The sequence below is a fragment of the Armigeres subalbatus genome, chromosome 2 (assembly GCF_024139115.2).
Source record: "Armigeres subalbatus isolate Guangzhou_Male chromosome 2, GZ_Asu_2, whole genome shotgun sequence".
Taxonomy (NCBI): Eukaryota; Metazoa; Arthropoda; class Insecta; order Diptera; family Culicidae; genus Armigeres; species Armigeres subalbatus.
In genome coordinates this window covers 203696942-203706628 of record NC_085140.1, presented here as the reverse complement: position 1 = coordinate 203706628, position 9687 = coordinate 203696942, and the positions used below count along the sequence as shown (strand labels likewise).

The 9687-nt window shown below is 35.3% G+C and overlaps 1 protein-coding gene and 1 long non-coding RNA gene across 2 annotated transcripts; both read right to left on the bottom strand.

The window, feature by feature from the left end:
• Positions 1 to 4193, bottom strand: LOC134211518 (transmembrane protein 18). The gene is made up of 4 exons (XM_062688433.1): positions 3877 to 4193; positions 2614 to 2731; positions 2390 to 2538; positions 1 to 2245 (listed from the first exon to the last, which is right to left on the bottom strand). The coding sequence occupies exons 1-4, from the start codon at positions 3937 to 3939 to the stop codon at positions 2129 to 2131; spliced, it is 447 nt and encodes a 148-aa protein (XP_062544417.1). The 5' UTR covers positions 3940 to 4193; the 3' UTR covers positions 1 to 2128.
• Positions 4194 to 8546: 4353 nt separating this feature from the next.
• Positions 8547 to 9542, bottom strand: LOC134215777 (uncharacterized). The gene is made up of 3 exons (XR_009980303.1): positions 9412 to 9542; positions 9274 to 9351; positions 8547 to 9212 (listed from the first exon to the last, which is right to left on the bottom strand). It is a non-coding gene; the product is annotated as an uncharacterized LOC134215777 (long non-coding RNA).
• Positions 9543 to 9687: the final 145 nt, after the last annotated feature.

Genomic DNA, 9687 nt, shown 5'->3' with positions numbered 1-9687 from the left:
TTTGTGATAAATCCAAGCGTTTATTTCAAGTCACCTGTATGCTATTAACCTACATCACACTGTGTGTCTGTTGTATATTCGATAACAGCAATTTAGATTATATCAATATCAAAACAATCACATTAAGCACAAACAAAATATTTTAGCAATTAAGTATGAGGTATACCGATCTTAATATGTGCTGATTATTGTTACCGCATATTTTTAATAATTGATTGACTTGGAAAATTACGGCCATTGATTAAGTTTCATGGCAGCAAACGTAAGATATCTCTAAAATACTCGAAGCCATTCATTATGTGATTTTGTGGTTCTCTTGCTCTTTTGGGAAATCCAACCTAAGATCTGCCATGAAGTTTTATTTAATATGGAGTTGATACAATTTCGTCATAAATTCCGTATTTTATTATTCATGAGGTGAATCCAATCGCTGCTATAGCTGATATATCAGTACATTCAATTATTAAATCCTGATCCGACTCCAACCTCAGCGAGCTACGTTTTACGAGCTTTGAGTGTTTCAATTTGTTATACGTTAGAATAGTTTTTCACATTCATATATATGCAATTAAACTCAAATAATAACGTCATTAGGTATTTTTATCGTTATTACGGCATCATATTATGATTGATATTCGAATTACAAAATATTTGAAGCTGGAAGTTTGAAAAATTGCGCTAACTTTACGTTGAAACTACGGAGTTATAGCTTGTAATTTCGATGGGTTTATTCTCCAAGTAAAATAACGTAAACCTAGTCGTTTTCATTTGAATTCAATTGAGAGCATCCATACGTAAGTCCACTCGTAGAATACGGCCAACAAGATCGACAATTGAATTGAGTCCCAAATGTTTCAAGCCCGCAATCTAAGCATAATATAGGTAGAACACTATCACATCGGCTTGACACAAATCGATTCCCTCCATTCCAAGTTTATTAGCATATTCATATATCGCCAGTTATTATAATAAATATCGAAGAAAGAAAAGTTTGAGTGTATGTGGATTGGCATTAAAGTTACTCTTTATCATGATATTTATTATAATAAATGGCTGGCTCTGGTTCTCACATCTCAGATTAAAAAGTTCCGGCAATGTCCTGTTTAACAAACAACAAATGACAGTTTCTGAAAAAAAGTTTTTTGTAAATTATACAAATGATTTTCCATGACATTTAATAACACTAACATCAAGTTACTTATTATCATATGGAAAAAGCCTATTAGATTACGATAACGATTACGAGGTATTTGACATGATGAAGATTTTCTTGATGTCAAAGTTCACTCAATTTAATTTCCTATTGTCATTTATCAAATACCTCGTAAATGTTCGTAAACTGAATAGACTATAAAGCTTGTCGTCTAATTCTGAATAGCTGATAAGTGATCGGTTTGGAATATTAATCAAAGCGACAAAAACTTAACTCGCGTTCGGGGGCAGAATTTCACTAGGTATACATACTAGTGATACTGATGTTAAAATTGCAAAATACGACCTCTAAATGTAATCCATCTGATTCTTTACATTCAGATTTATGGTTTACTTCGCGATGAACTATAATCAGCTACAATCTCTCATGGATATCAAAACAATTTTTATTGTGTTTATTCTGTAATCTATTAAGATCAATGCTTTTTTTATGACCGTTTAAACTACTAAAGATTTACATTTTTTATGAACAATGGCGGTAATGTGTCTGTGGTAGTAAATCAAATTTCTCTTCATAAAAAAATAAGATATTTGCAAGCCGAACGTATATTTAACATCAAATTATTTCTCCTACCACAATGACATTTTTTGCAATATTCTTTATGACACATAGTTCCGTCGCTTCACGTTGACAATTTGACTCCGCTCACTTTGAAACTTAATGCCAAAAATTTGAAACTTCACAACATTCGTAGGCACATAATCACCAGTTTTCTTTGTGATGATGTAAGTAGTGGTTTATTCATGAGATGTTGGGATTGAATTTGGATACAATTCCTAGTATTTGATACTATGTCCATGATTTGCTATTACGTTATATTACACTAATTGTTTCAAGTGTTAAAACAGTCTAACATATACGACTTGGGTTTATTTTGTTCGCTTTTTATATCGAAAAGGGCCGGTAAATGTTCTTTCATTCTTCTTTGTCTGCTTTTATCCTTTGGCGACTATTCGATTGGCGTATTTGTTGTCGCAGTTGAGCCGTTTTGAGACGTGCCATCAGTTGAGTGGATTGATACAACCAACTTCCCTGTAAGATAAAGTCTACTTGAAATAATCCGCATTTATTTCACCACTGTTGTATGATATGATTGATAAACTGCGTGTCTGCAAGTTTAAACCCGCTATTTGGGCATCGAGTCTTAGTAAGAGTTCGATGTTTGACCATACGTACCACCATCAGCATGCAATTGAGCAAAATCGGCACAGAAAATACTATCGATATAAATAGGCCTTTGTCGTCGAAATACTGTTGCTTTGAAAAAATCCTCCAATTCACGGAAGCGTATTCATTGATACTTTCAGAAAAATAAACCATCAATACTGTGGATAAACAACAACAAATTACATGTTTTTTAATCAATGCTGAACTTTCAATTTTCGATAGAATTCACTTACACAAAACGAAGAACAGGAAGACTTGAAAATTGCCACAATTCCGAGTCAGCAATGCCGTCGACGTTATGCCGACATGGAACGCTATCAATCCGATAAGCCATGGGTCATACCAGTCAATCTGAAAAGTGAGAGCGGGAATATTAATTTATTTTTTACTACCTTGTTAATATTACTAAGCTAAGAAAAAGGATAAGGATACCATAATGTTACAAACAAATTGAACTAATTTATAATTCCAAATTTATTCATGATTTATAGGTATCCATTTTCCATTTTTTTCTAATAGACGACCGATAGCGAAGGTTATGGCCTGGAAGCACATAAATTTTCCGTCTTTGCAGGGGTTCCTACTCACATGGGACAGCTATGCGATTACAGGCAGTTTAATGTTGGTATAATAGAATTCGTAATAAAATTTGTGTTTCTTAGTTATTTAAAAGACAATATTTACAATTACTACACAATTATAAACGACTGATGGATATAGTTAACAAGTGACAAGACAATTCTTTTCAGGTAAAAAAGGATGCACAATTTCGGTTAAATCTACTACTCTATAATGTTGTTGAAATGCTTATAAAAGCATAGATTACGTTTGTAAAGTAGTATACAGACGAAAATATGGATTTGATATTTTCGTTTGGATACGACAGGCATAAAGAGTTGGTACAGAAACAAATAGTTAGCTGTAACTAGCTTTTTGAAGCGAGCAAAGGGTAGTTTATGGTGACGATATAGATCGAACGACCATTAATTTCTATTATCGATTCGATTCAATCAAAAAAGAAAAATATATTCACGTTTATAAAAGGACCCTTAAGTTTATCAACTCTATTATACTGCCGTGAATCGCATATTTGTCCCATATGAATAGGAAACCCAGCAAAGATGGGACAAATATGCGATTCACGGCAGTATAGAGGTATAGCAACAAAGGTTTGTATCAATATTGGGATGGAAATAACTTTCCACTGGATAGCATGATGCTGTAACAAAATTACCAATTAGAATGAGTTAATTTTTATCGATATTACGTAAAATCTATCTAATGAACTAAAACTTTATTTAAGGAATTCTTTTTGAAATATCTCTTACTAAATAGAGAAGTTAAATTGCTTTCCCTTGACCTTGTCCACCTAGAGATATCAGGTTTGGAGAAGCTTCAATTGAACGGAACAATTTTCCAAGCAATTTGCAGCTTTGTTCTTTTTTGTACCTACCTACATGAACGTTTTAACAATGCACTTATTTATTTATACTTACACTCTGCAAGAAAGTAACAAATCCTTTGATTTCATTTATTTCAATGAAATTTGGATCGACCATTTTATATGTTGACAAATTTTGAAGAATCGCACTTTCGTTTTGTGAAGTTATTATCACTTTATCACATTCACTATAACCAGCGTTCGCTGCTATGTATAAACATTCAAATCTAACATTAATTAAGTTAGTCGCGGTATTTCCAACTTAAATTTCCTTGTCTCATAGAATCTGTTTACGTTGAGAAAGTGTTCTGCGGGGTTCTATTTTTCAGCGATGCACCTCCGCGATGCATCATCGATAAGGGACTTTGACGTTTTTGACATTTTCATAGGAATAGACATCTGAGCCGTTTATGGGCGGCACTGAAGGTTACGAGAAGTGGTGATTTTTTATTTATTCTTGATTTTTAAAATTAATCAAAAATATTCTAACGTAACATTTTTTGAAACTGTGTCAAACAGAAATAAATTTCATAGGGGGAATGACGGCTTTGACAGGTTTTGTTGTATTATTGGCAGGGGGGTTTTTTATGACTGATTAGGGGTTTGGCCTAAACATTCTTTGCATATCAAATTTTCCGAATTTATTATAAGCATTTTAAAATGATCTCCCTATGCTGTGCTGTAGGATCTGTCAAAGTTAACACCGTCGTGTGTCTTCTTCTTATTTTTACTTGGATTCGTCTATAGCGTAAATAGTAAGCATGCGGGGGATTAGAGTATGTGTATAGTGTTCACATTTTCTATCCCTATCTCTCGTGCTTAGGCTCTAGTATTTTTAAACAGGTTCTTTCTAATTTGAACACTTCAATTTGAACCCCGTTGTCTTGAAGATCAATCAAATTAAAAAGTGCCTTAACATCATTTACCACGTGGTTTAGGGGAAGGAAAATGGTACACCGTGCAACGGAACGCAGAATCGAAACAAAACAGCAAAGAGAGATGCTCATAGATTAACCAGAAGTTCAAATTAAAAAAAAACCTGTTATAAATGATTAATTATCGGGGGGTCCACGGTATGTCCAAATCAGATATTCTAGGTTGTTCAAATTGTTCTGAAATTCGGAATAAAGCGGCTACCAAATCAACTACGCTTAATACAAAATCGATAGCAAACGGTTCTCCAAATTGCTCTGGATTTCAGACCAATGCGCCTACCAGATCCTCGACCAGATCAACTACGCTTGATACAGAATTGATAACAAACCACCATATCCAGGCAGTTCCATGCGTATGATGTACGAAACAAATATATTCAAATAATATAGGGGAAGGTGGTAGGTTGTAGGCACCCTTTAGTTCTTGGTTCATAACTTTCGACCAATTGAACAAATTGGTGATATTTACATACCAATAAAAGCCTATAGGCATTAGCTAATAACTGCTGAAGAAATTAGATTTATTTTATCTTTCAGAAATTTTAAAATAATAGTTTTGTTGAATGTTGATTATATGCCGTTTATAAAAACGTGGTCGGTTATCGGCACCCAAAAATAAACATTATTAACGAAAAATGTAAACTGTTATAGCTGTTATAAACTGCGTTATAGCTGAAAATATCAAGAATCATTACGTATATGGCAATGAAATTAATTACATTTTACATATTTAATCTAGCCACACCTTGCTTTCAAAAATTTTCATTTTCGATCACAACGTTGCTAATAACCTGAAATTAAGCAATTAACTTTGATTTGTCTTGATATTCCCGGGGTGCCGGAAACCGACCATGTTTGGGTGCCAACATTAGCAATCATTTTTAAAAGTGAAAATAGTAACCATGGAGCTATATATGCTTGCAAATAATTCAGCCATTAGAGTTGACTTAAAGTGGAAAAAGTTTACGATCGAAATAATGCTTCATTACTTTGACATGATGAAAAAACCAAGATTAATCCACCTACAGTGAGATTTTAACCCTTCCTTAATTAAAAGGAAATATTTTCAGACTCCAGTATTCAAAACGAGATAAAACTACGGCGATTGAAAGTGTAAATGACAAACTAATTGCCTACCAAAAGGCGGATTCCATGGGTTGAGTGACAACAAAACGAGTGTTTCCGCACTGTACGTCAGGTTGCCTATCTATCAGGCGCTCGTCGGATTGAATAGCTATTGTAACATGTGGTAACATGGTTGGTTAGATACTATCGTAACGCTGGCAGCATGTATACTCGTAATTTCCAAAGACCTTGATATTAATTAATACAAATTAACTTAATCAGTCGTTGATCTGAACGAAACTCAATAGCGTTCAATATTTTGCCTTATGGCTGCCTAATTTTGTAAAACTAATGATGTTTAATACCTTAAAAATGAGCGAGATTTATATGGTAGTAAGTTTTGGAATTTACACACATACGCTCACATACTATATGCATGTATGTAATGGTCTCATAGTATCTCAAAACATGCTCACATTTGTTATCTAGCTTCCACTAAAGAAATTTTTGAAATCCCTTCAAATTTTTACGTTTTTGCTTTTCTGAGAAGGTTTTGTGGTACATGCTTCTATCTGTTCCTCAATTAAAATCAATTTGTTTCATCTTTTGTGCACCCACGTACACACATATACATACACACACACACGTGCGGACGGACAGATTTCAGTTCAGTTTGTCGAGCTGAGTCGATTGGTATATAACACTATGGGTCTATGAGCCATAAAATTTTCGCTTGAAATGAAAGCCTTTCGGTACAACTTTGTCGTACGAGAAAGGCAAAACGGTATTGCTCTCTAACTATAATAGGTAGTGTTGGGAGAAACATTAATTTTTAGCATATGGCTTGAACAATTAATCTTCGGAGCGTCATAAATTTTTCTTGTAGACGCTTTGGAAGTCGAGTTACCGAAGAAACAAATGAGTCAAGTACAAAACGCTCATAAGACACCCAAGTAACCATGGAGCTATATATGCTTGCAAATAATACAGCCATTAAAGTTGACTTAAAGTGGAAAAAGGCCCTTTTACGACCGAAATAATGCTTCATTACTTTGACATGCTGAATTAAAACATAAGTAATGCATCGCTGCATTCGTAATGCTGAACTAGTGTATCGTTGCTTGACAGTTGATGAATAAATGTATCATTACATCGTTAAAACTAATCTAATGCAATTAGCATTTAATATGCTGATCTGTGATTGATTACATGCATCAATTAATGCTTGGTGGTTACTTGGGCAGGTACTCCCCTACGGACAAGAAACTTAGACCATGCTCGAAGACGACTTGCAAGCACTCAGAGTATTTGAGAGACGGTTGCTTAGGACCATCTTTAGCGGTGTGCAAGAAGACGGTATGTGGCGCTGAAGGATGAATCGCGAGCTCGCTCAACTCTACGGCGAACCCAGTATCCAGAAGGGAGCAAAAGCTGGAAGGGTACGATGGGCAAGGCATGTTGCAAGAATGCCGTACACTAACCCTGCAAAGATGGGGTTCGCTTCCGAACCGGCAGGTACAAGAAGGCGTAGAGCGCAGCAGGCGAGGTGAGCTGACCAGGTACAGAACGACTTGGCGTGCTTGGGGCACATCTATTCAGATGTAAAATAAATATTGTCGGCGTAGCACCAACTTAGAATTCGGAAGTCCGGACTTCCGAACCGAACTTTCTTCCGAAGTTTTATCTGTCAAACTAATGGATGCGTTGTTTAGCGCATCTTTAGGGGAATCCAGCGCACTACTTCCGAAGTTGGGAAAGTTGCCTGTATCTGGAGAAAAATCCAACTTCGGTATAAAAAGCGGTATAAATTTATTCCGGATACACAATAAATGAATGAACTCAAGACAAAATTTTCAAAACGACTTATCTGCTTTTGTAAACAAAGAATCAAACGACGATTTGACGAATCTGATAGCTCTCCCACACAAACCAACACCATCAACAGGTAGCGGAAACCTTCACCTACCTACTGGTGGTGTTGGTTTGCGTGGGAGAGCTATCAGATTCGTCAAATCGTCATTTGAATCTTTGTTTACAAAAGCAGATAAGTCGTTTTGAAAATTTTGTCTTGAACTAATTCCTTATGGGTCAAACACAATGGATACGTTTGCGTGCGTTTTGACAGTTTTCCCATGGGAAAACTGTCAAAACGCACGCAAACGTATCAATTGTGTTTGGCCCATTAAATTGAAAACGAAAAAGTGCTATGTTTTACACTGAGCTGATTTCCCATCTAAAATATATGTGCAACGCACATATATTTTTGCAATCAAGCTTCGCATATATATTCTATTAATATTGCACATAGAATGGGATACTCTGTATCCTCTTATATTTTATGTGCAGCACTTACAAAAATTATTAATGCATCCTATATATCTAGGAACTTTTTTCAAATAGGCGTAACTGTATTTGACCTTGAAATTTGAAATGACTCCTACTCTCTCTATTCAGCATATTTCGTGCAACTGACGTTACTACCTGATAGATCGCAATCTATTCTTTCTGTTGAGTACATAAGTTGACTAAAATAGTTTGAATTAAGAGCACAATCGTCATTCCAAAAATCAAGGTCAGAATCAATTACGCCCATTTGAAAAAAGTTCCTAGATATCAATTATTAGTTCATTCTAATGTATTTTAAGTGCAGCCATTAATAATAGCTATTGGACCAGTTGAAACGTTTCAATCTTGTTTGGCATTTCAAATCAAAATAAATAAACAATTAAATAATACGGAGGAATGTTTATTTTCAAATAGTTTCATTTTTACAGCCACAAAATGTTTTCCTATAAATATTTAGAGCTGTGATGTATTGTAGGATCTTTTTCTAAAACTAAGTCTATTTGCTGCGTTTTCCTTCCAACAAGCTCCAACCGAAAATGGATCCTGCTAATAAACGGAGCGGGATCTACAGACCTATCATTTAATGATGTTCGGGGAAACTGCCGCTGTTACTGTTATATCGTCGATGAGCAGAGGAAGATGCCATCTGCACGCTCATCCATCCATCAGAACTTATCTGTTCTGCTATAGGTGCTGTGATGTCTATCGTTTTCTGTTGCTGTTGGAGCTTATCGATAGATAGTAATAAAAATCGTAGAATTAGCAGCAGGTGACAGCAATACAGATCGGTTCCTATAGGATGCATGAGCGGACGGCTAGCCCCTGTCCATCGGTGCTGTAACAGCGACAGCAGCATTTCCTCCGGACGGCATCAAATGGTAGGGAGCTTCAATCCGATAATGCGCAGGACCTATAGGAGACACTTTTGGTTGCCAAAGAATTGTAAGAGTTCCTCGGACAGTATCAAGTGGAAGATCGCTTCGATTGTAAGCAAAACGCAGTTTTGTTTCCTCAAAGACCTTTTTATGATTGTAAATTTCAGAGCCTAGAATAAAAAAATGTTGCAAATAATATCATTGGTGTACAAAATGGATTCTAGAAATTACCTTTTTCAAAGTCTAACGTGCGTAGTTTTTATTCCAAATACCCACAATAGTAATGTGCCGGATTTTACACAGCCTTTTCTGGAACAAATAATTAAACAGCTTTATAAATAAAATAATGAAAAAAAAAAACGCTATTACCTTCAACAATCTACAAAAGATTTGCTCGGGATCTAACTAACAGAAGAACTACTAACTTTCGCGTTCTTCGCACCACCGCCATTTTGGTGATTTGATACAAATAACTATTTATTAAACGCTGATGAATTATGGTCCAATGCACCGAATGAACACAATGACGTTTGAGACGGGCGCTGTTTACTAAAAATGAACACTTGCATGAACTCGATGAATGAAAAAGTATTCATTCTTAGTAAACAGCGCCCGTCTCAAACGTCAATGATGAACTCGGTGCAT

Coding starts and splice junctions, on each gene's coding strand:
- LOC134211518 (XM_062688433.1), bottom strand. CDS start 3,939: ATGGTCGATCCAAATTTCATTGAAATAAATGAAATCAAAGGATTTGTT. Junction 2,732..3,876: donor TTGTTACTTTCTTGCAGAGT/GTAAGTATAAAT, acceptor CTCACTTTTCAG/ATTGACTGGTATGACCCATG. Junction 2,539..2,613: donor CTTCCTGTTCTTCGTTTTGT/GTAAGTGAATTC, acceptor GTTTATCCACAG/TATTGATGGTTTATTTTTCT.